A 25,761-nucleotide genomic window follows, 5' to 3' on the forward strand; every position below is an offset into this window, starting at 1 on the left:
TTTGTTTGCAACTCACGCCTTCCATTGACATTCATTGAAACTCCACTCTGCAAAGCTCACATTTGAAGGGCAATTTCTAAACTGCGACTGTGCCTTCATTGTTAATATCTCAGAGACATACTATGCATCAAAATGTAGGTCTGGGTCTTGTGATTCTCACAATATAAAGCTCTTCGCTGTAGGATTTATAGTTTTTAAAATACGACCGTTTGAAGATGGCAACCGCCAAAATACTCTGACCTGTGCCAGGCTGCAGCAGCAAGTGATGTCATAGACAGGGCCTTTTGCACACCTGCTAATGTTTTTATAAATGTATATTTTAATGTAACTGTGAAGCACTTTGGACAACAACGTTGCAATTAAATGTGCTATATAAATAAATAATAAGTTATTCCGCCCACTCCAGTTGTAGACAACTGGTGGAGGCAAGAACACTTCACACAATTTCCCCAGAAATTGTAGCTTTTCTAGTTCTTATTATTCTTATTATAGCCAAATTTGCCACCCTAACTCCTCCCACAGTTTTATCACTACATAGACAAAAATATAACAAAACGTGCAGATTGTTCCCGATCGGATTGCTATTACTTTGTGGAACGTTTCGCCCAATGGTTCTCGGAATATCGTCGTTCTTGAGGCGAAATTTGTCCCATAGGAATGAATGGCAAAGCTAGAGTGGGAGCTGTCAAAAGCTGAAAAATCAGGACATGATTTCTAAACTGCCACCACTCCCTCATTTTCAGGCCCACCTACACAAATCTTATATCAAAACGTTCAGCTATCCCTGCTGCCACTAAAAATGTCCACAGCTAAGCCATAGTCCTTATAGTTTTCACAATATGACCATTTGTTTGCAACTCACGCCTTCCATTGACATTCATTGAAACTCCACTCTGCAAAGCTCACATTTGAAGGGCAATTTCTAAACTGCGACTGTGCCTTCATTGTTAATATCTCAGAGACATACTATGCATCAAAATGTAGGTCTGGGTCTTGTGATTCTCACAATATAAAGCTCTTCGCTGTAGGATTTATAGTTTTTAAAATACGACCGTTTGAAGATGGCAACCGCAAAAATACTCTGACCTGTGCCAGGCTGCAGCAGCAAGTGATGTCATAGACAGGGCCTTTTGCACCTGGTAATGTTTTTATAACTGCATGTTTTAATGTAACTGTGAAGCACTTTGGGCAACAACGTTGCAATTAAATGTGCTATATAAATAAATAAATAATAACAGTTACTCTGCCCACTCCAGTTGTAGACTACTGGTGGAGGCAAGAACACTTTACACAATTTCCCCAGAAATTGTAGCTTTTCTAGTAATATTATATTATCCCCACTCTCCCTATTAATATCATATTATCCCCACTCTCCCTATTAATATTATATTATACCCACTCTCCCTATTAATATTATATTATCCCCTCTCTCCCTATTAATATTATATTATCCCCTCTCTCCCTATTAATATTATATTATCCCCTCTCTCCCTATTAATATTATATTATCCCCTCTCTCCCTATTAATATTATATTATCCCCACTCTCCCTATTAATATTATATTATACCCACTCTCCCTATTAATATTATATTATACCCACTCTCCCTATTAATATCATATTATCCCCACTCTCCCTATTAATATTATATTATCCCCACTCTCCCTATTAATATTATATTATCCCCACTCTCCCTATTAATATTATATTATCCCCACTCTCCCTATTAATATTATATTATCCCCTCTCTCCCTATTAATATTATATTATCCCCTCTCTCCCTATTAATATTATATTATCCCCTCTCTCCCTATTAATATTATATTATCCCCTCTCTCCCTATTAATATTATATTATCCCCACTCTCCCTATTAATATTATATTATACCCACTCTCCCTATTAATATTATATTATCCCCACTCTCCCTATTAATATTATATTATACCCACTCTCCCTATTAATATCATATTATCCCCACTCTCCCTATTAATATTATATTATCCCCACTCTCCCTATTAATATTATATTATCCCCTCTCTCCCTATTAATATTATATTATCCCCACTCTCCCTATTAATATTATATTATATTATCCCCTCTCCCTATTATTATATTATCCCCACTCTCCCTATTAATATTATATTATCCCCACTCTCCCTATTAATATTATATTATCCCCTCTCTCCCTATTAATATTATATTATCCCCTCTCTCCCTATTAATATTATATTATCCCCTCTCTCCCTATTAATATTATATTATCCCCACTCTCCCTATTAATATTATATTATCCCCTCTCTCCCTATTAATATTATATTATCCCCACTCTCCCTATTAATATTATATTATCCCCACTCTCCCTATTAATATTATATTATCCCCGCTCTCCCTATTAATATTATATTTCCCCCTCTCTCCCTATTAATATTATCCCCACTCTCCCTATTAATATTATATTTTCCCCACTCTCCCTATTAATATTATATTTTCCCCTCTCTCCCTATTAATATTATATTATCCCCACTCTCCCTATTATTATATTATCCCCGCTCTCCCTATTAATATTATATTTTCCCCTCTCTCCCTATTAATATTATATTATCCCCACTCTCCCTATTAATATTATATTATCCCCTCTCTCCCTAATATTATATTTTCCCCTCTCTCCCTATTAATATTATATTTTCCCCACTCTCCCTATTAATATTATATTATCCCCGCTCTCCCTATTAATATTATATTATCCCCTCTCTCCCTATTAATATTATATTTTCCCCACTCTCCCTATTAATATTATATTTTCCCCTCTCTCCCTATTAATATTATATTATCCCCACTCTCCCTATTAATATTATATTATCCCCTCTCTCCCTAATATTATATTTTCCCCTCTCTCCCTATTAATATTATATTTTCCCCACTCTCCCTATTAATATTATATTATCCCCTCTCTCCCTATTAATATTATATTTTCCCCACTCTCCCTATTAATATTATATTATCCCCGCTCTCCCTATTAATATTATATTATCCCCACTCTCCCTATTAATATTATTTTTTCCCCTCTCTCCCTATTAATATTATATTATCCCCACTCTCCCTATTAATATTATATTATCCCCTCTCTCCCTATTAATATTATATTATCCCCTCTCTCCCTATTAATATTATATTATCCCCACTCTCCCTATTAATATTATATTATCCCCACTCTCCCTATTAATATTATATTATCCCCACTCTCCCTATTAATATTATATTATCCCCACTCTCCCTATTAATATTATATTATATTATCCCCTCTCCCTATTATTATATTATCCCCACTCTCCCTATTAATATTATATTATCCCCACTCTCCCTATTAATATTATATTATCCCCGCTCTCCCTATTAATATTATATTATCCCCACTCTCCCTATTAATATTATTTTTTCCCCTCTCTCCCTATTAATATTATATTATCCCCACTCTCCCTATTAATATTATATTATCCCCTCTCTCCCTATTAATATTATATTATCCCCACTCTCCCTATTAATATTATATTATCCCCACTCTCCCTATTAATATTATATTATCCCCACTCTCCCTATTAATATTATATTATCCCCTCTCTCCCTATTAATATTATATTATCCCCACTCTCCCTATTAATATTATATTATATTATCCCCTCTCCCTATTATTATATTATCCCCACTCTCCCTATTAATATTATATTATCCCCACTCTCCCTATTAATATTATATTATCCCCTCTCTCCCTATTAATATTATATTATCCCCTCTCTCCCTATTAATATTATATTATCCCCTCTCTCCCTATTAATATTATATTATCCCCTCTCTCCCTATTAATATTATATTATCCCCACTCTCCCTATTAATATTATATTATCCCCTCTCTCCCTAATATTATATTTTCCCCTCTCTCCCTATTAATATTATATTTTCCCCACTCTCCCTATTAATATTATATTATCCCCGCTCTCCCTATTAATATTATATTATCCCCTCTCTCCCTATTAATATTATATTTTCCCCACTCTCCCTATTAATATTATATTTTCCCCTCTCTCCCTATTAATATTATATTATCCCCACTCTCCCTATTAATATTATATTATCCCCTCTCTCCCTAATATTATATTTTCCCCTCTCTCCCTATTAATATTATATTTTCCCCACTCTCCCTATTAATATTATATTATCCCCTCTCTCCCTATTAATATTATATTATCCCCACTCTCCCTATTAATATTATATTATCCCCACTCTCCCTATTAATATTATATTATCCCCACTCTCCCTATTAATATTATATTATCCCCACTCTCCCTATTAATATTATATTATCCCCTCTCTCCCTATTAATATTATATTATCCCCACTCTCCCTATTAATATTATATTATCCCCACTCTCCCTATTAATATTATATTATCCCCACTCTCCCTATTAATATTATATTATCCCCACTCTCCCTATTAATATTATATTATCCCCACTCTCCCTATTAATATTATATTATCCCCACTCTCCCTATTAATATCATATTATCCCCACTCTCCCTATTAATATTATATTATCCCCACTCTCCCTATTAATATTATTTTTTCCCCTCTCTCCCTATTAATATTATATTATCCCCACTCTCCCTATTAATATTATATTATCCCCTCTCTCCCTATTAATATTATATTATCCCCACTCTCCCTATTAATATTATATTATCCCCACTCTCCCTATTAATATTATATTATCCCCACTCTCCCTATTAATATTATATTATCCCCTCTCTCCCTATTAATATTATATTATCCCCACTCTCCCTATTAATATTATATTATCCCCGCTCTCCCTATTAATATTATATTATCCCCACTCTCCCTATTAATATTATTTTTTCCCCTCTCTCCCTATTAATATTATATTATCCCCACTCTCCCTATTAATATTATATTATCCCCTCTCTCCCTATTAATATTATATTATCCCCACTCTCCCTATTAATATTATATTATCCCCACTCTCCCTATTAATATTATATTATCCCCACTCTCCCTATTAATATTATATTATCCCCACTCTCCCTATTAATATTATATTATCCCCACTCTCCCTATTAATATTATATTATCCCCTCTCTCCCTATTAATATTATATTATCCCCACTCTCCCTATTAATATTATATTATCCCCACTCTCCCTATTAATATTATATTATCCCCACTCTCCCTATTAATATTATATTATCCCCACTCTCCCTATTAATATTATATTATCCCCACTCTCCCTATTAATATTATATTATCCCCTCTCTCCCTATTAATATTATATTATCCCCTCTCTCCCTAATATTATATTTTCCCCTCTCTCCCTATTAATATTATATTATCCCCTCTCTCCCTATTAATATTATATTATCCCCACTCTCCCTATTAATATTATATTATCCCCACTCTCCCTATTAATATTATATTATCCCCTCTCTCCCTATTAATATTATATTATCCCCACTCTCCCTATTAATATTATATTATCCCCACTCTCCCTATTAATATTATATTATCCCCACTCTCCCTATTAATGTTATATTATCCCCACTCTCCCTATTAATATTATATTATCCCCACTCTCCCTATTAATATTATATTATCCCCTCTCTCCCTATTAATGTTATATTATCCCCTCTCTCCCTATTAATGTTATATTATCCCCTCTCTCCCTATTAATATTATATTATCCCCTCTCTCCCTATTAATATTATATTATCCCCTCTCTCCCTATTAATATTATATTATCCCCTCTCTCCCTATTAATATTATATTTTCCCCTCTCTCCCTATTAATATTATATTATCCCCTCTCTCCCTATTAATATTATATTATCCCCTCTCTCCCTATTAATATTATATTATCCCCACTCTCCCTATTAATATTATATTATCCCCTCTCTCCCTATTAATATTATATTTTCCCCACTCTCCCTATTAATATTATATTTTCCCCACTCTCCCTATTAATATTATATTTTCCCCTCTCTCCCTATTAATATTATATTTTCCCCTCTCTCCCTATTAATATTATATTATCCCCTCTCTCCCTATTAATATTATATTATCCCCTCTCTCCCTATTAATATTATATTTTCCCCACTCTCCCTATTAATATTATATTATCCACTCTCTCCCTATTAATATTATATTATCCCCTCTCTCCCTATTAATATTATATTTTCCCCTCTCTCCCTATTAATATTATATTATCCCCTCTCTCCCTATTAATATTATATTATCCCCTCTCTCCCTATTAATATTATATTATCCACTCTCTCCCTATTAATATTATATTATCCCCTCTCTCCCTATTAATATTATATTATCCACTCTCTCCCTATTAATATTATATTTTCCCCTCTCTCCCTATTAATATTATATTATCCCCTCTCTCCCTATTAATATTATATTATCCCCACTCTCCCTATTAATATTATATTATCCCCACTCTCCCTATTAATATTATATTATCCCCACTCTCCCTATTAATATTATATTATCCCCTCTCTCCCTATTAATATTATATTATCCCCACTCTCCCTATTAATATTATATTATCCCCTCTCTCCCTATTAATATTATATTATCCCCTCTCTCCCTATTAATATTATATTTTCCCCACTCTCCCTATTAATATTATATTATCCACTCTCTCCCTATTAATATTATATTATCCCCTCTCTCCCTATTAATATTATATTATCCCCTCTCTCCCTATTAATATTATATTATCCCCTCTCTCCCTATTAATATTATATTATCCCCACTCTCCCTATTAATATTATATTATCCACTCTCTCCCTATTAATATTATATTATCCCCTCTCTCCCTATTAATATTATATTATCCCCTCTCTCCCTATTAATATTATATTTTCCCCTCTCTCCCTATTAATATTATATTATCCCCTCTCTCCCTATTAATATTATATTATCCCCACTCTCCCTATTAATATTATATTATCCCCACTCTCCCTATTAATATTATATTATCCACTCTCTCCCTATTATTATATTATCCCCACTCTCCCTATTAATATTATATTATCCCCACTCTCCCTATTAATATTATATTATCCCCTCTCTCCCTATTAATATTATATTTTCCCCTCTCTCCCTATTAATATTATATTATCCCCACTCTCCCTATTAATATTATATTTTCCCCTCTCTCCCTATTAATATTATATTTTCCCCTCTCTCCCTATTAATATTATATTTTCACCTCTCTCCCTATTAATATTATATTTTCCCCACTCTCCCTATTAATATTATATTATCCCCTCTCTCCCTAATATTATATTTTCCCCTCTCTCCCTATTAATATTATATTATCCCCTCTCTCCCTATTAATATTATATTATCCCCACTCTCCCTATTAATATTATATTATCCCCTCTCTCCCTATTAATATTATATTATCCCCACTCTCCCTATTAATATTATATTTTCCCCTCTCTCCCTATTAATATTATATTATCCACTCTCTCCCTATTAATATTATATTATCCCCTCTCTCCCTATTAATATTATATTTTCCCCTCTCTCCCTATTAATATTATATTATCCCCTCTCTCCCTATTAATATTATATTATCCCCTCTCTCCCTATTAATATTATATTTTCCCCTCTCTCCCTATTAATATTATATTTTCCCCTCTCTCCCTATTAATATTATATTATCCCCTCTCTCCCTATTAATATTATATTTTCCCCACTCTCCCTATTAATATTATATTTTCCCCTCTCTCCCTATTAATATTATATTTTCCCCTCTCTCCCTATTAATATTATATTTTCCCCACTCTCCCTATTAATATTATATTATCCCCTCTCTCCCTATTAATATTATATTATCCCCACTCTCCCTATTAATATTATATTATCCCCACTCTCCCTATTAATATTATATTATCCCCTCTCTTCCTATTAATATTATATTATCCCCTCTCTCCCTATTAATATTATATTATCCCCTCTCTCCCTATTAATATTATATTATCCCCTCTCTCCCTATTAATATTATATTATCCCCGCTCTCCCTATTAATATTATATTATCCCTTCTCTCCCTAATATTATATTATCCCCTCTCTCCCTATTAATATTATATTATCCCCACTCTCCCTATTAATATTATATTATCCCCACTCTCCCTATTAATATTATATTATCCCCACTCTCCCTATTAATATTATATTATCCCCACTCTCCCTATTAATATTATATTATCCCCTCTCTCCCTATTATTATATTATCCCCTCTCTCCCTAATATTATATTTTCCCCTCTCTCCCTATTAATATTATATTATCCCCACTCTCCCTATTCATATTATATTTTCCCCTCTCTCCCTATTAATATTATATTATCCCCTCTCTCCCTATTAATATTATATTATCCCCTCTCTCCCTATTATTATATTATCCCCTCTCTCCCTAATATTATATTTTCCCCTCTCTCCCTATTAATATTATATTATCCCCACTCTCCCTATTAATATTATATTTTCCCCTCTCTCCCTATTAATATTATATTATCCCCTCTCTCCCTAATATTATATTTTCCCCACTCTCCCTATTAATATTATATTATCCCCTCTCTCCCTATTATTATATTATCCCCTCTCTCCCTAATATTATATTTTCCCCTCTCTCCCTATTAATATTATATTATCCCCACTCTCCCTATTAATATTATATTTTCCCCTCTCTCCCTATTAATATTATATTATCCCCTCTCTCCCTATTAATATTATATTATCCCCTCTCTCCCTAATATTATATTTTCCCCACTCTCCCTATTAATATTATATTATCCCCTCTCTCCCTATTATTATATTATCCCCTCTCTCCCTAATATTATATTTTCCCCTCTCTCCCTATTAATATTATATTATCCCCACTCTCCCTATTAATATTATATTTTCCCCTCTCTCCCTATTAATATTATATTATCCCCTCTCTCCCTATTAATATTATATTATCCCCTCTCTCCCTAATATTATATTTTCCCCACTCTCCCTATTAATATTATATTATCCCCTCTCTCCCTATTATTATATTATCCCCTCTCTCCCTAATATTATATTTTCCCCTCTCTCCCTATTAATATTATATTATCCCCACTCTCCCTATTAATATTATATTTTCCCCTCTCTCCCTATTAATATTATATTATCCCCTCTCTCCCTATTAATATTATATTATCCCCTCTCTCCCTAATATTATATTTTCCCCACTCTCCCTATTAATATTATATTATCCCCTCTCTCCCTATTATTATATTATTCCCTCTCTCCCTAATATTATATTTTCCCCTCTCTCCCTATTAATATTATATTATCCCCGCTCTCCTTATTAATATTATATTATCCCCACTCTCCCTATTAATATTATATTATCCCCACTCTCCCTATTAATATTATATTATCCACACTCTCCCTATTAATATATTATCCCCACTCTCCCTATTATTATATTATCCCCACTCTCCCTATTAATATTATATTTTCCCCTCTCTCAACTATTAATATTGTTGAATCCCGATCTTATCGTATTACCTATTTGCTCATCGTTTTCTCAGATTAATCATGCACCTTAATTTGGTTATCGATATATATATTTTTTTAATGTTTTTTTGTCATAGATGGCCGGTAAAAGTGTAACCTGCGATAGGGGAAGGACATTGCGAACCTATGGTCGCCTTCAGCCTTTGCGAAGGGTAAAGTCACAGCACTGGTTATCTCCAGTGGAAGCCAATCATCTCTTCTCCAGCTCTTCTTCCTCCTCTTGCTCCCTCCTCTCCTCGTCATGTGAGCCATCCTGCAATGGCGATTCTGACTTTAAACCCTATAGAAAGTGAGTATCCTCTATTTGTGCATACCTCTGCCTGTTCCTTCTCTTTATCCTGCTTCTTCGATGTTTTGCTATTTCTTTTGTAGAAAGAAGAGGGTTATGTGTAAGGTTAGGAAAGTAGTTAAGAAACGCCCAGCTGTGAAAATAAGAAAGAAAGACACAAAGTCCGAGAGCAAAATCCAACCGAAATCTGATTCGGCACGAACATCTAATGGATTAGAAGGAGAAACAGGGCCCTCGTTGAAAAGGTACGTGTCCTCTGAAACCTTTGTATCTTCCATACAGTATCTGCATTTCCACACTTTGGCTGTTGGGAGAAAATATCATCTTGTGAGATTTAGTGTTTGCGACAGTGTGCCCATTATTATCTTACTATTCCCGGACTTACATAGAACTGTGTCTTTTCCTTACTGCTGCTGATTTGTAGTTTTTATAAAATGAAAAATATTCCCATATAAGCGTCATCTCTTGCATAGGAATCCCACTGCTTCACTTGTATTATCAACACCATTCCGGAGGTTTGTTACTGTTCGTCGGAAAGCACTACCTTCCAATGTTATGAAAACTCAAGGATCACGGCCTACTAAAGAAAGGGTAAATTAAATGAGGTTTTATTAATTGTGCGGTTAGTGGTTTAGGGGAATAATGGATGTTATTCATTGTGCGGTTAGTGGTTTAGGGGAATAATGGATGGAGGGGGTTATTCATTGTGCGGTTAGTGGTTTAGGGGAATAATGGATGGGGGGGGGGGTTATTAATTGTGCAGCTGGTGGTTTAGGGGAATAATGGATGGAGGGGGTGGGTTATTCATTGTGCGGTTAGTGGTTTAGGGGAATAATGGATGGGGGGGTTATTCATTGTGCAGTTAGTGGTTTAGGGGAATAATGGATGGGGGGGTTATTAATTGTGCAGCTGGTGGTTTAGGGGAATAATGGATGGAGGGGGGTTATTCATTGTGCGGTTAGTGGTTTAGGGGAATAATGGATGGGGGGGTTATTCATTGTGCAGTTAGTGGTTTAGGGGAATAATGGATGGAGGGGGGTTATTCATTGTGCGGTTAGTGGTTTAGGGGAATAATGGATGGAGGGGGGTTATTCATTGTGCGGTTAGTGGTTTAGGGGAATAATGGATGGAGGGGGGTTATTCATTGTGCGGTTAGTGGTTTAGGGGAATAATGGACGGAGGGGGGTTATTCATTGTGCGGTTAGTGGTTTAGGGGAATAATGGATGGAGGGGGGTTATTCATTGTGCGGTTAGTGGTTTAGGGGAATAATGGATGGGGGGGTTATTCATTGTGCGGTTAGTGGTTTAGGGGAATAATGGATGGAGGAGGGTTATTCATTGTGCGGTTAGTGGTTTAGGGGAATAATGGATGGAGGGGGGTTATTCATTGTGCAGTTAGTGGTTTAGGGGAATAATGGATGGAGGGGGGTTATTCATTGTGCGGTTAGTGGTTTAGGGGAATAATGGATGGAGGGGGGTTATTCATTGTGCGGTTAGTGGTTTAGGAGAATAATGGATGGAGGGAGGTTATTCATTGTGCGGTTAGTGGTTTAGGAGAATAATGGATGGAGGGGGGTTATTCATTGTGCAGCTGGTGGTTTAGGGGAATAATAGACGGAGGGGGGGTTATTCATTGTGCAGTTAGTGGTTTAGGGGAATAATGGACGGAGGGGGGTTATTCATTGTGCAGTTAGTGGTTTAGGGGAATAATGGATGGAGGGGGGTTATTCATTGTGCGGTTAGTGGTTTAAGGGAATAATGGATGGAGGGGGCGTTATTCATTGTGCGGTTAGTGGTTTAGGGGAATAATGGATGGAGGGGTTATTCATTGTGCAGTTAGTGGTTTAGGGGAATAATGGATGGAGGGGGGTTATTCATTGTGCAGTTAGTGGTTTAAGGTAATAATGGATGGAGGGGGGGTTATTCATTGTGCTGTTAGTGGTTTAGGGGAATAATGGATGGGGGGGTTATTCATTGTGCAGTTAGTGGTTTAGGGGAATAATGGATGGAGGGGGGTTATTCATTGTGCAGTTAGTGGTTTAGGGGAATAATGGACGGAGGGGGGTTATTCATTGTGCAGTTAGTGGTTTAAGGGAATAATGGATGGAGGGGGGGTTATTCATTGTGCTGTTAGTGGTTTAGGGGAATAATGGATGGAGGGTGGTTATTCATTGTGCGGTTAGTGGTTTAGGGGAATAATGGATGGAGGGGGGTTATTCATTGTGCGGTTAGTGGTTTAACCCCTTAAGGACCAAACATCTGGAATAAAAGGGAATCATGACGTTTCAGACATGTCATGTGTCCTTAAGGGGTTAAGGGAATAATGGATGGAGGGGGGTTATTCATTGTGCAGTTAGTGGTTTAGGGGAATAATGGATGGAGGGGGTTATTCATTGTGCAGTTAGTGGTTTAGGGGAATAATGGATGGAGGGGGGTTATTCATTGTGCAGTTAGTGGTTTAGGGGAATAATGGACGGAGGGGGGTTATTCATTGTGTGGTTAGTGGTTTAGGGGAATAATGGAAGGAGGGGGTTATTCATTGTGTGGTTAGTGGTTTAGGGGAATAATGGACGGAGGGGGGTTATTCATTGTGCGGTTAGTGGTTTAGGAGAATAATGGATGGAGGGGGGTTATTCATTGTGCGGTTAGTGGTTTAGGGGAATAATGGATGGAGGGGGGTTATTCATTGTGCCGTTAGTGGTTTAGGAGAATAATGGATGGAGGGGGGTTATTCATTGTGTGGTTAGTGGTTTAGGGGAATAATGGATGGAGGGGGGTTATTCATTGTGCCGTTAGTGGTTTAGGAGAATAATGGATGGAGGGGGGTTATTCATTGTGTGGTTAGTGGTTTAGGGGAATAATGGATGGAGGGGGGTTATTCATTGTGCGGTTAGTGGTTTAGGGGAATAATGGACGGAGGGGGGTTATTCATTGTGCGGTTAGCGGTTTAGGGGAATAATGGATGGAGGGGGGTTATTCATTGTGCGGTTAGTGGTTTAAGGGAATAATGGATGGAGGGGGGTTATTCATTGTGTGGTTAGTGGTTTAGGGGAATAATGGATGGAGGGGGGTTATTCATTGTGCGGTTAGTGGTTTAGGGGAATAATGGATGGAGGGGGGTTATTCATTGTGCGGTTAGTGGTTTAGGGGAATAATGGATGGAGGGGGGTTATTCATTGTGCGGTTAGTGGTTTAAGGGAATAATGGATGGAGGGGGTTATTCATTGTGCGGTTAGTGGTTTAGGGGAATAATGGATGGAGGGGGGTTATTCATTGTGCGGTTAGTGGTTTAGGGGAATAATGGATGGAGGGGGGGTTATTCATTGTGCGGTTAGTGGTTTAGGGGAATAATGGATGGAGGGGGGGTTATTCATTGTGCGGTTAGTGGTTTAGGGGAATAATGGATGGGGGGTTATTCATTGTGCAGTTAGGTGTTTAGGGGAATAATGGATGGAGGGGGGGTTATTCATTGTGCGGTTAGTGGTTTAGGGGAATAATGGATGGAGGGGGGTTATTCATTGTGCAGTTAGTGGTTTAGGCTGATAACGGACGGAGGGGGGTTATTCATTGTGCGGTTAGTGGTTTAGGGGGACAATGGATGGAGGGGGGGTTATTCATTGTGCGGTTAGTGGTTTAGGGGAATAATGGATGGAGGGGGGTTATTCATTGTGCAGTTAGTGGTTTAGGGGAATAATGGATGGAGGGGGTTATTCATTGTGCGGTTAGTGGTTTAGGGGAATAATGGATGGAGGAGGTTATTCATTGTGCGGTTAGTGGTTTAGGGGGACAATGGATGGAGGGGGGTTATTCATTGTGCGGTTAGTGGTTTAGGGGAATAATGGATGGAGGAGGTTATTCATTGTGCAGTTAGTGGTTTAGGGGAATAATGGATGGAGGGGGGGTTACTCATTGTGCGGTTAGTGGTTTTGGGGAATAATGGATGGGGGGGTTATTTATTGTGCGGTTAGTGGTTTAGGGGAATAATGGATGGAGGGGGTTATTTATTGTGCGGTTAGTGGTTTAGGGGAATAATGGATGGAGGGGGGTTATTTGTGGTTTAGGGGAATAATGGATGGGGGGGTTATTCATTGTGCGGTTAGTGGTTTAGGGGAATAATGGATGGAGGGGGGTTATTCATTGTGCGGTTAGTGGTTTAGGGGAATAATGGATGGGGGGGGTTATTCATTGTGCGGTTAGTGGTTTAGGGGAATAATGGATGGAGGGGGGTTATTTATGGTTTGTGGTTTAGGGGAATAATGGATGGGGGGGTTATTCATTGTGCGGTTAGTGGTTTAGGGGAATAATGGATGGAGGGGGGTTATTCATTGTGCGGTTAGTGGTTTAGGGGAATAATGGATGGAGGGGGGTTATTCATTGTGCAGTTAGTGGTTTAGGGGAATAATGGATGGGGGGGTTTTTCATTGTGCGGTTAGTGGTTTAGGGGAATAATGGATGGAGGGGGGTTATTCATTGTGCAGTTAGTGGTTTAGGGGAATAATGGATGGAGGGGGGTTATTCATTGTGCGGTTAGTGGTTTAGGGGAATAATGGATGGAGGGGGGTTATTCATTGTGCGGTTAGTGGTTTAGGGGAATGATGGAGGGGGGTTATTCATTGTGCAGTTGGTGGTTTAGGGGAATAATGGAGGGGGGTTATTCATTGTGCGGTTAGTGGTTTAGGGGAATAATGGACGGAGGGGGGTTATTCATTGTGCGGTTAATGGTTTAGGGGAATAATGGACGGAGGGGGGTTATTCATTGTGCGGTTAGTGGTTTAGGGGAATAATGGATGGAGGGGGGTTATTCATTGTGCGGTTAGTGGTTTAAGGGAATAATGGATGGAGGGGGTTATTCATTGTGCAGTTAGTGGTTTAGGGGAATAATGGATGGAGGGGGGTTATTCATTGTGCAGTTAGTGGTTTAGGGGAATAATGGATGGAGGGGGGTTATTCATTGTGCGGTTAGTGGTTTAGGGGAATAATGGACGGAGGGGGGTTATTCATTGTGCGGTTAGTGGTTTAGGGGAATAATGGATGGAGGGGGGTTATTCATTGTTCGGTTAGTGGTTTAGGGGAATAATGGACGGAGGGGGTTATTCATTGTGCGGTTAGTGGTTTAGGGGAATAATGGACGGAGGGGGGTTATTCATTGTGCGGTTAGTGGTTTAGGGGAATAATGGATGGAGGAGGTTATTCATTGTGCTGTTAGTGGTTTAGGGGAATAATGGACGGAGGGGGGTTATTCATTGTGCGGTTAGTGGTTTAGGGGAATAATGGATGGGGGGGGTTATTCATTGTGTGGTTAGTGGTTTATGGGAATAATGGATGGAGGGGGTTATTCATTGTGCAGTTAGTGGTTTAGGGGAATAATGGATGGGGGGGGTTATTCATTGTGCGGTTAGTGGTTTAGGGGAATAATGGACGGAGGGGGGTTATTTATGTTTAGTGGTTTAGGGGAATAATGGATGGGGGGGGGTTATTCATTGTGCGGTTAGTGGTTTATGGGAATAATGGATGGGAGGGGTTATTCATTGTGCGGTTAGTGGTTTAGGGGAATAATGGATGGGGGGGGGTTATTCATTGTGCGGTTAGTGGTTTAGGGGAATAATGGACGGAGGGGGGTTATTTATGGTTAGTGGTTTAGGGGAATAATGGATGGGGGGGGTTATTCATTGTGCAGTTAGTGGTTTAGGGGAATAATGGACGGAGGGGGGTTATTTATGGTTAGTGGTTTAGGGGAATAATGGATGGGGGGGGGTTATTCATTGTGCAGTTAGTGGTTTAGGGGAATAATGGACGGAGGGGGGTTATTTATGGTTAGTGGTTTAGGGGAATAATGGATGGAGGGGGGGTTATTCATTGTGCGGTTAGTGGTTTAGGGGAATAATGGATGGGGGGGGGTTATTCATTGTGCGGTTAGTGGTTTATGGGAATAATGGATGGAGGGGGTTATTCATTGTGCGGTTAGTGGTTTAGGGGAATAATGGATGGGGGGGTTATTCATTGTGCGGTTAGTAGTTTAGGGGAATAATGGACGGAGGGGGGTTATTTATGGTTAGTGGTTTATGGGAATAATGGATGGAGGGGGTTATTCATTGTGCGGTTAGTGGTTTAGGGGAATAATGGATGGGGGGGGGTTATTCATTGTGCGGTTAGTGGTTTAGGGGAATAATGGACGGAGGGGGGTTATTTATGGTTAGTGGTTTAGGGGAATAATGGATGGGGGGGGTTATTCATTGTGCAGTTAGTGGTTTAGGGGAATAATGGATGGAGGAGGTTATTCATTGTGCAGTTAGTGGTTTAGGGGAATAATGGATGGAGGGGGGTTATTCATTGTGCAGTTAGTGGTTTAGGGGAGTAATGGATGGGGGGGGTTATTCATTGTGCAGTTAGTGGTTTAGGGGAATAATGGATGGAGGGGGTTATTAATTGTGCAGTTAGTGGTTTAGGGGAGTAATGGATGGAGGGGGTTATTCATTGTGCGGTTAGTGGTTTAGGGGAATAATGGATGGGGGGGTCATTCATTGTGCAGTTAGTGGTTTAGGGGAGTAATGGATGGAGGGGGTTATTCATTGTGCGGTTAGTGGTTTAGGGGAATAATGGATGGAGGGGGTTATTCATTGTGCGGTTAGTGGTTTAGGGGAATAATGGATGGAGGGGGGGTTATTCATTGTGCAGTTAGTGGTTTAGGGAAGTAATGGACGGAGGGGGGTTATTTATGGTTAGTGGTTTATGGCAGGGCCTGACAAATTTGTTTGGAATCTAGGAGCCAGCTGAAAAAGTTTTTCTAAAACTAGCGAAGTTTAATTCATGAGAAATATACAATTCTTAAAGGGACACTATAGTCACCAGAACCACTACAGCTTAATGTAGTTGTTCTGGTGCTTATAGCATGTCCCTGTAGGCTTTTCAATGTAAACGCTGCCTTTTCAGAGAAAAGGTAGTGTTTACATTGCTGCCTAATGGAATTTAAATTCATACTTTTGTTTTCCTTCTTTAATTTCAGTTCATTCAACCCTCTGATTCCGCATATGATTATCAAACCTGTGGTCCATCATCACAGAAGAAAAGGAGACGGCGTAAAGCGATCAGTAACATCCTTGACTCTTCTGCAGAGATTCTTCAAAGTCCTCTCCATAACAGCCCATTGCTCTCAAGCACTCCATCTGTGGCAGTGCTGCCCAGGCTGAAGGCTAGAGACACTTTGAAAAGATCCCTAGATTTGCGTGATAATCTGGAAGAGAGTGCGATAGTGAGTTTTGTGGAGCCAAATGTGAAGGATTCCTTTATTTCAGAACATCTCCAAGTCAGAAAACTTGACACATGCAGGAAAACGCATCTGCTCAGTGCTCACAATGAAAGTAATACAGAAAGGGACACGAGTGCCTCAAGTGAAATCAAGAGACGAGCAGGCAAGTCAAGGCGACACTCAAAGTCCATGAGGCTGGAATTTGATCACGAAGACAACACATCCCGTAAACCAACATCTATACTCATTGATTCAAAAATTAAGCAGTGCCGGAGATCGTCTTCTTCTCTTCCCTTTTATCCATTATCACATTCGTCCTCCATGCCTTCTTCCTGTCAATCCCAATCTCTTATCTGTCTCGAGGAGCCACTCACACCATGCAATAGCCAGAATCATGACAGTGTAGTTTGTATCAGCTCAGATCTTTTTTCCAACATGGACTCTAAACATGAGTCCCTGGAAGCAAATGATAAGGATCTGCCAGAGGACACTTGGGTGCCCTGTAAGAGGGCATTGACTCTGGTGTTATTTGATAGCCCCTATGCAGACAATGAGACCTTACATCCTCTAAAACATCTACAGACTAAAAACTATCAAGCAAAGAACAGAGTATCGAAGTCCCCTCAAAGATGCATTAACCCTGCCAGGTCACCCCCTTGGGAGGCTGATACTCTGGAAAATGCACAGCAATTGGAGGCCAATACATGCAGAGATACACTGCAGAGCAATACAGGAATAATTCATTTAACAGACAAAGGCTTGTGCCTTAAGAAGATGCAGCCTGTTGTGCTTCTGGATTCAAACATTGTTGCTAAGCATTTTGTCATTAAAAACGCTGTGTCTCCTTCACTGAAAACAGAGGCTGTGATACAGGGATCTGGGTCCACCCTGCCTGTTGACACAATAACTAGGACACCAGTCCTTTCTGACTCCCGGGTAAAGAATAAAATACAGAGTTCCACTGCTACCCAGGAGGCTGTTGGCACAGGGAGGAAAGTGTGTATAAGTGGATTTAGTGTCAATAGGTGGGGCACTCGTCAGAAAAAAAGAAAACCTATCCCAGATCTTTCTTTCCGAAAACATGACATACCAGTGTTGCGATTTAGAGAGGTAAGCGTAAGCCGTTTTCATGTTTTATTGTGAAGTTTGGTCAAAAACCAAAACCTCAGTTTAGCGGTATTCAGATATTTTCCCAACCTAGGCAGCAGTAGTAGAGTTTAATTTAGTTTTTTAGAAACCTCCAAGACCCAGAAATACAGCACCCTGCTACAGTGGTAATGGTGCCAGTGTAATTTGTCAAACCATTTTAGAACGACTTGCCAAGTTCCTGCCGGGCTTGCTCAGGTTCAGCTCCTGATTCATTGAAAGAGTATCTATTGCTAAGCAGGGCCATGCGTCACCCGGACTTAGCTCAGTAGCAGAAGAAGACCAGATGCAATGTTGGTGCCTGGGAGACCCAGGTTATTTGTTAAGCTGTTCTAGAACGGTTTGATAATGACACTGGAATTTGCACAGTAAAGGTTTTTCTTTAATTACATTAACTTGCATTGCTGCTCAGTGTAGTATAAATGAGGCTGAGTAATTGCATTTAAACGCTCCACTTCTGGAAATTACATCTATTTGTAATGCTAAAGTGTTGAAAAAACTGATTTTAATTTCGGGCCCTCCAGCGTTGTCCCAGAAGAGTGAATGCTGATGCACTGGAGTCCTATGACGCATGTGTGTCAGAATATTTCTCAATTAGAAGCAGTGAGCAAGGAAGACCACCACTACCGCGGCAGACATTTATAAAAATGCAGAGTTATCTTGAAATTGTCACGTGAGGCTGTACTCCAGCTAGGTTGCTAGACCTTTCCTATAATATATATTAACATTCACTTTCCAGCTTTGTCTCAGATGCATGCTGTTTTTAAATCATTTAATTTCTATTAAATCAGTCATTTAACAATCATCATCTTGGGAACCCTGCACTTTGACGGATAGATGTACGTTTTCCTCTAGTAATTTTAGGGACAGATTTGCACCCAAAAGGAGGGACAGAGGCACTTGCAATGAGAGAATAGTCAACATAAATAGAAATATTCATGTGGCAGGATAAAACCTTTTGGAAATCTCTTTCACAGGATGCCACAAGTTGCAGTGCCTTATCTTCCTCCCTCCTATACTCTACTTCACTTCTCACCTCCTCGTTCATGAATTCATCAACTGCCATGAATTTGAGTTTGTCTCCTGATGGAGTTCCAGATCCCCAGAAAGAACACCAGCGTTGGCTTCGTCTTCGAGCTGCTCTGTCTCTGCACCGGAAGAAGAAAGGTAGGGCTTTTGTGCTCTTCCACCATTTCTTAAGGTGTTCTATTTATTTTCTGTGTTCATTTTTCTTTGCTTTATTTCTACATCCCTATTGAATTAGCAATGCTTTCCAATCGAGCAGAAGACAAAGATATTCGACTGGAACTTCACACTCCATGCAGTGTCAACTCCACAAGGGTATCACAGCGTTCGTCCTTGGTAAGTTTGTTTTTCCTAATGTAGAAAGTCTTTTTGTCCTCTGGAGTCATTGCTTGTTCCGTGTTTGACATCTTCATCAAACTATATAGTATGTAGAGATTCCTAAATACGTAATGTATCTTATACTCTGGTTGTCTTGATAGTTCGAGGTTGGCGGTTCATATAAAGTCTCTGCTCATGAGTTCTGTCTTTCTTGTAGTTTCTGCTGAGTCCTCGTCGTTCATCATGTGAGGAGCTCAGTGATGCAGACAAGGTGTTCATGGAGTGTGACCAGGATGGGCCCATTTCTTTCCTTCACTGCTTGAACAAAACTGAGCTGCGTCTCTGTCAGAAAGTAGGAGAAGGGGTATATGGGGAAGTATTCAAGACCATGAGACGGGGAAAGCATGTGGCTTTGAAGGTCAGTGTTCATAGAACGATGTGGATTACTACGTGGTCTTTTGGTAGAACGTGGCCCAATTTCTTTAATTCTCCTAATTTAGCTAGCATTAAGTACGCTTATTAATGGAACACTTTCAAAAAAATATATATTAAAAAAAGAAAATATATATAAATGTATCTATATCTATCTAGGAAATCAGAGCTTTTGCACTCCAACTCCATAATATGACACAGTTACACGGTACTCAGCAACATAGATACCAAAACTCCAGGATTTTCTCCTTTATTGCATAATATCAATAAAGCTTTCAGTTCCCAAAAGGAACTTTTATCAGGACAGCACGAACACTTTAAAAAGCAAAAAAAAACTATTTAAGAAAAAAAAAAAATCTATTTAGTGTGCTCTTTGTCTCTGGAATAACAGCAGATTTAAGAAAAATGATCCTAGAAATCCTTGACCATCGGATAAGACTACCAAAGATCACTGGAAAATGGCCACCAGACAGCATGCTATCTGCAGTTAATGAGGCACTATCCAACCCTTATCATCAGAGAGACTAACATGCTCATATATGCCGCAGCATTAGTAGTTCTTGAGACTACAAGATCGACCTCAAAGAGATGCAATGCCCACCATGGAGACTAAGACTGGAAACCAAGATAAAGACAACACGGAATGAGGTTGGTAAGCTGGGTCAACTTCACAGAGATGGAAAGAGCAAAGCTAGAACCTGGCTACTGAGGACGTACAAATATATGCCCATACCAGAGGCACTGGAAACAGCTAATCAAAGACTGACAGCACTGGCACCCATACTAAGCAGATACACCAGAGAAGCAGAGGCTAAGAGAATCAATGCCCTGTTTACCAAAGAACCATCCACAGTGTATGCACAGCTGCAGGGGAACTACCACATATCCACCCAAGACCTACTCAGAGCAAAGACTGAACAGTACTGAAAGAACATCTTGGAGAAAGAAACATCACATAACAAGGATGCCCACATGAAAGCAGAACACTGCATGCTGCCAGAACATGACTCAATCACCATCACAGTGGAAGATTTCCAGCATAGAGTAGCCCACATGAAGATGTAGTCAGCCCCAGAAGCTGACATGATCCACACCTACTGGATATAGAAATTAACAATGCCCTTGAGCTCCTAGCAGTTTAAATGGACCAGCTACTAGCAACAGGCTCCCACCCTGACTGTCTTACACAAGGCTGAACAATACTGGTCATGAAGGACCCTTACAAGGGAACAACACCTGCCTCCCCACAACATGGAAGGTCCTTCAGGAATCATAGCCTTCAAGATCAATAGGTATATAAGTCAGTACATGAGCAATGCTCCGAATGGTATTGGAAACCACACCAGCAGTTCAAAACACTAACTACTAGTAGACCAGGATTATAAGACCAGACAGACCAATCTGTGTACAGCCTGAATTGACTACAAGAAAGCCTATGATACAATGCCACACACATGGATTCTGGAATGCTTGGCTCTATACAAGGTCAACAAGCCAATAAGAGCCTTCATTAAGAACTTGATAGTTGTGGCGGTAGAGCTACTTGTCCATGAATTGTCTTTATGTTATTGCCTGTATTTTCCCATGTATTTGTGACTATTTGTGTGTTTTGCCTGATCCCTGTTCGGGGGAGCTCATACGAACGGAACTTGTTCGTCTCCCAAACGGGGACCACCCTAATACCTAGATTAGGATGTTGATTAAAACGTTCACAACTCGACCTGTTGCAAAAACCAATAGAGAAGCCTTGGCGTGTGTCTCCCCTGGGTGGCCACCAGTTCGTACTGCTGGCCGCCATTGAGGGGGAGCATCCGCGAACTGCTTCCATCCTCGTTCGTATCCTGAACGTACTCGTTCGTTTCCCGAACAAGGACCGCCCAGGGCCCCTTTGGAATGTTCACACCAATTTTTATTATTATTTATTTATATAGCGCCATCAGATTCCGTAGCGCTGTACTATGGGTGGACTCACAGACATGTAATTGTAACTATACAACTGGACGTACAGGAACAGAGAGGTGGAAAATCAATTTGAACGTTCCCCCAAGTTGCAACATAAGTGCGAGACCGCAATAACACTTTGAAACAAGTGTGAAACCGCAAGGGTGGCCGCTGTTCGTATAAATAAGCACTGACCAGGGGGAGCATTCTAATTCCAAAAGGAGATGCTTCCCTTGCCTGGTTTCACACAGGGACCCTGCGAACGGGGGCTGTACGCAACAGGTACCATTGTGGAGGTCCCTTGGGTTGGTGTGGACATCCTTAGGGGACAACGGCAGGTTTGGCGGGCTTTCTGTGGCTGGGAGCCCAAGATGTGGGAGTCTCTCCCGTACTGGGACTCCCAGGTACAGAGACTCTTGGGAAGAAGACCCTGAGTGGCGGAAGTTCTGTGCCTGAGAGACAAAGGGACAGCGACTCCCCTCTCCCGCGTTTTGTCCCCGAGCATAGAGGATTATGGCAAGAAGACCCCCTCTCACCAGAAGTGGGAAGACCTGTGTTGGGGTGGCAAGAACAAGGGACTAAGGGACCAGAGTTCCTCTCCTGGGGAAGATCCTGGGAGGGGACAATGTCCTTGTGTGGTGTCCACCCCTTGCATGGGGAAAAAGTATAAAGTAGAATGTTGCCAATAAAGTTGTGTGTCGTCTAGTTACGGGGGGACAGAATGGGATTCTACGTGTTAACGATCCCCTCTTAAGTAACCGAAGTGACTTACTGAAGATAACCATTCGGGTTACCCCTGGCCCGCTACAATAGACAAGTGGGAAACCACTCTAGATGCTAATTCCAGGACAATAACATGAGAAAACATCAACTGTGGCAAATACCAAGGAGATGCGCGATCTGCTTAGAATATGGGCTGGATCTGCTTAGGTCCAGATGGGACTTAAGATGGAATATACCACAAATGGTAGTTTAAGCATTACCGGGCTAAGTTCCTGTGGGACTTCCAGATCCAGACAGACAAGCAAGTACTGGCCAATCAAACGGACATTGGCATGGTTGACAAGGAACTGTAGAATTCAGTAGTGATGGACGTAGCAATACTAAGTGACTATAACAGGAAGAAGAAACATTAGAAAATGGACAAATACCAAACTGAAAGAAGTGTTAGAAAGGATTTGTTGTTTATAGAATGTTTTTTTCTGCACAGATACAATTTATGATATTTTTTGATAATCAGGCTTAAATAGCCTTTGATATTAGAGTATTATGAGCACTTTATTATTTTCTAAACATAGTGTAATATGCACTTTGAGATGTACTAGAGAGGGGAGGTTGCAGATTATATTTTAGTTTGCACCTTATTAGGTTGGTATATCATTGAATACTCTCTGAGCACTTGAATTTTGGGGATAACAAGTAAAGTGTTCACAGGGGTTAATCAAGAGATGTGTCAGACAGTATGACCTTTATATCAGTTAAAATGATTTACTAATCAGGTTTTCTTATACCTTTAATTTTATGTATGTAGTGACAGTGGCTAATATATTTACTGGAAGCCTGTGTATGATCATATAGATGAGTGTGTATTTATATAACAGGCTTAATGCAGTGATACAATGTATTCCCTTAGCACGGTGTGTGAGATCTAGCTCCCGTGCGAGGGGTGGATGCAGAGATAGCAGTTTGTCCAATACGCATGCGCCCGACGTCTCCATGGAGATGGAGGACGCGGGCATTCAGGAAGTAACGTATGCTCCCTGTACCCACCCACTCGCTCGGAAGGGAGGATGGTCTGCCCCCTGCACATCTGAACTGTGAGTTTATTTGATTACTTTCCTTATTTAAGCCATGCTGATTTTTAAATAGGTTTGTATTCTGTCCTGATGAAAGTTCCCTAGCGGAACTGAAACGTTGACCGTTGGAATAAAGTAAAACATTTAGAATATTTTTTTATTTTTTTTTAATAAACCCTGGGAGTGCTGATTTCTTTTGTATATATATATACACACACACATACATATATTAATATTTTTTTTACACAGATTGAATTTTTTTAAAACTTTATTTGTAATTTTCCACTTGCAGGGAGATTACCTGTCAGCACAGACAGTCCCCCTGCAGGCAGATACACAGGCACCTATTGCGGTCATATGATCGAGTGATCACGTGGCCGCAGGGTCCTAATCTGCCGTGGGGAGACTGTCTGAGCAGACAGGCATTTCCTTCAGACTGGAAGAAATGCTGATCGCCGTCGGTCGGTCGGTCAGGTAAGTACCCCAAGACCGTTATGACTGTTCAGGACCGTCATCGGTCCTCCAAGGGATGTTTCCGATGACGGTCCTGAACAGTCATCGGTCCTCAAGGGGTTAAATGAATCGTTAGATATGGGCCCCTGGAGTGGAGCATTCAGAGAGTAGGGCCGGAGCTCCACTCCCCAGTTTTTACACAACTGAGAGAAATAAGGTCCAGGCCAAGGTTTTGGACTGTCTCCAACCCACTGCTCAGCTGCAGGTAATCAGCTGCAGCAGTGGGAGTAAACCACTCCCAGCTCGGCAGGTAAGGGGAGATTTTTGTTTCTCCCTTGGAGGTTGGAAGCAGCAGACTGACTGAGCACTGGAGTGCAGGGAGTTGACAAGACACTAGGTTGGTGAAACCTGTATTATTTCTGTTATAGTGTAACCTGTGAGAGATGGGGAATTGGATGTTAGTAAGCGCTCAGACGAACTAGGGTTTTGTTTACAGGGATTTCTGTTATATTATTGTTTCTTTCATTTGCTGCTGTCTCCGTGGTGAATTTCAACAATAAAGTGCCTGGATTTATGTTACTTCAAAAGACTGTGCATGTTTGTACCCTAGAGGACCGTGCTAATTGCTGTAAAGGATCACTATATATATATATATATATACACTTAGATCCAAGTATATATTGTTTTATATTGCACTGTTTTTAACTTTATTTTAATTTATTTCATGCAGCAGTGGGAGTACCTGTCATTCCATGCACTCCCCGTGCTGGCACTGATATGAACAGCTATTCTGTCCATGTGATCGTGAGGTCCTTGCAAGGACCTCGGGACCACATGGTCCAGGAGGGCCGGATCGGCAGCAGGGGGACTGCATGGGAGTCACGATTGCCGGCGAGCATTTTGCGATTGCCGACGAGCGGGTAAGTTCCCTGGACGGCGGGGACATACTATGCTGCCCGCTGGCATTTAGAGCCGGGTACCCAAGGACTGAATAGCACGCCCGCCGTTCTTAAGGTTTTAAAGCATCTGCTGCGAATATCTTGGTGCCAGATACCACAGGACACGTTCAGACGTCTTGTTGAGTCCATGTCTCAATGTACCAGAGCTTGTTCTTTTTTTGTTTTGTTTGTTTTTTAAAGCACAAGGGGAGGGAATATGATATTAGGCAGGTGGTTTTTATCTTGTGGCTAATTAGTGTAGTTTACCTGTGTGGTCATTTAAGTGATTTTCAACTCATGCATACCTATTAACCCCTTAAGGACAGAGCTTCAGAAGCTTGTCTTTCACTTAATGACAACAGCTTTTTTTGCTGTTTGCGTTCAACTGCAATTTGCATTTTACTAATTTATTGCACCGTTTTTTAAAGGACAGAAAGGGCTTTAATTTGATGTAACATATATTGGAAGGCATGGCCTGAAGTTGTGGGAGGGGCTATAGACCTACAAAAGGGACTCCCCCCTTTCCTTGCTTACCTTTGTGGGTCA

The 25,761-nt window shown here is 39.7% G+C and overlaps 1 protein-coding gene across 1 annotated transcript in view; it reads left to right on the forward strand.

The window, feature by feature from the left end:
• Window positions 1-25,761, forward strand: part of HASPIN (histone H3 associated protein kinase) — a 107,603-nt gene that overhangs the window by 15,696 nt on the left and 66,146 nt on the right. Inside the window, exons 2-8 of the mRNA XM_063450877.1 lie at window positions 9,708-9,919; window positions 10,003-10,164; window positions 10,393-10,510; window positions 16,923-18,275; window positions 19,289-19,478; window positions 19,576-19,673; window positions 19,873-20,073. Coding sequence (XP_063306947.1) covers window positions 9,708-9,919; window positions 10,003-10,164; window positions 10,393-10,510; window positions 16,923-18,275; window positions 19,289-19,478; window positions 19,576-19,673; window positions 19,873-20,073 — 2,334 coding nt within the window. The remainder of the gene's footprint in view (window positions 1-9,707; window positions 9,920-10,002; window positions 10,165-10,392; window positions 10,511-16,922; window positions 18,276-19,288; window positions 19,479-19,575; window positions 19,674-19,872; window positions 20,074-25,761) is intronic.

This window comes from Pelobates fuscus, chromosome 4 (genome assembly GCF_036172605.1).
Source record: "Pelobates fuscus isolate aPelFus1 chromosome 4, aPelFus1.pri, whole genome shotgun sequence".
NCBI lineage: Eukaryota > Metazoa > Chordata > Amphibia > Anura > Pelobatidae > Pelobates > Pelobates fuscus.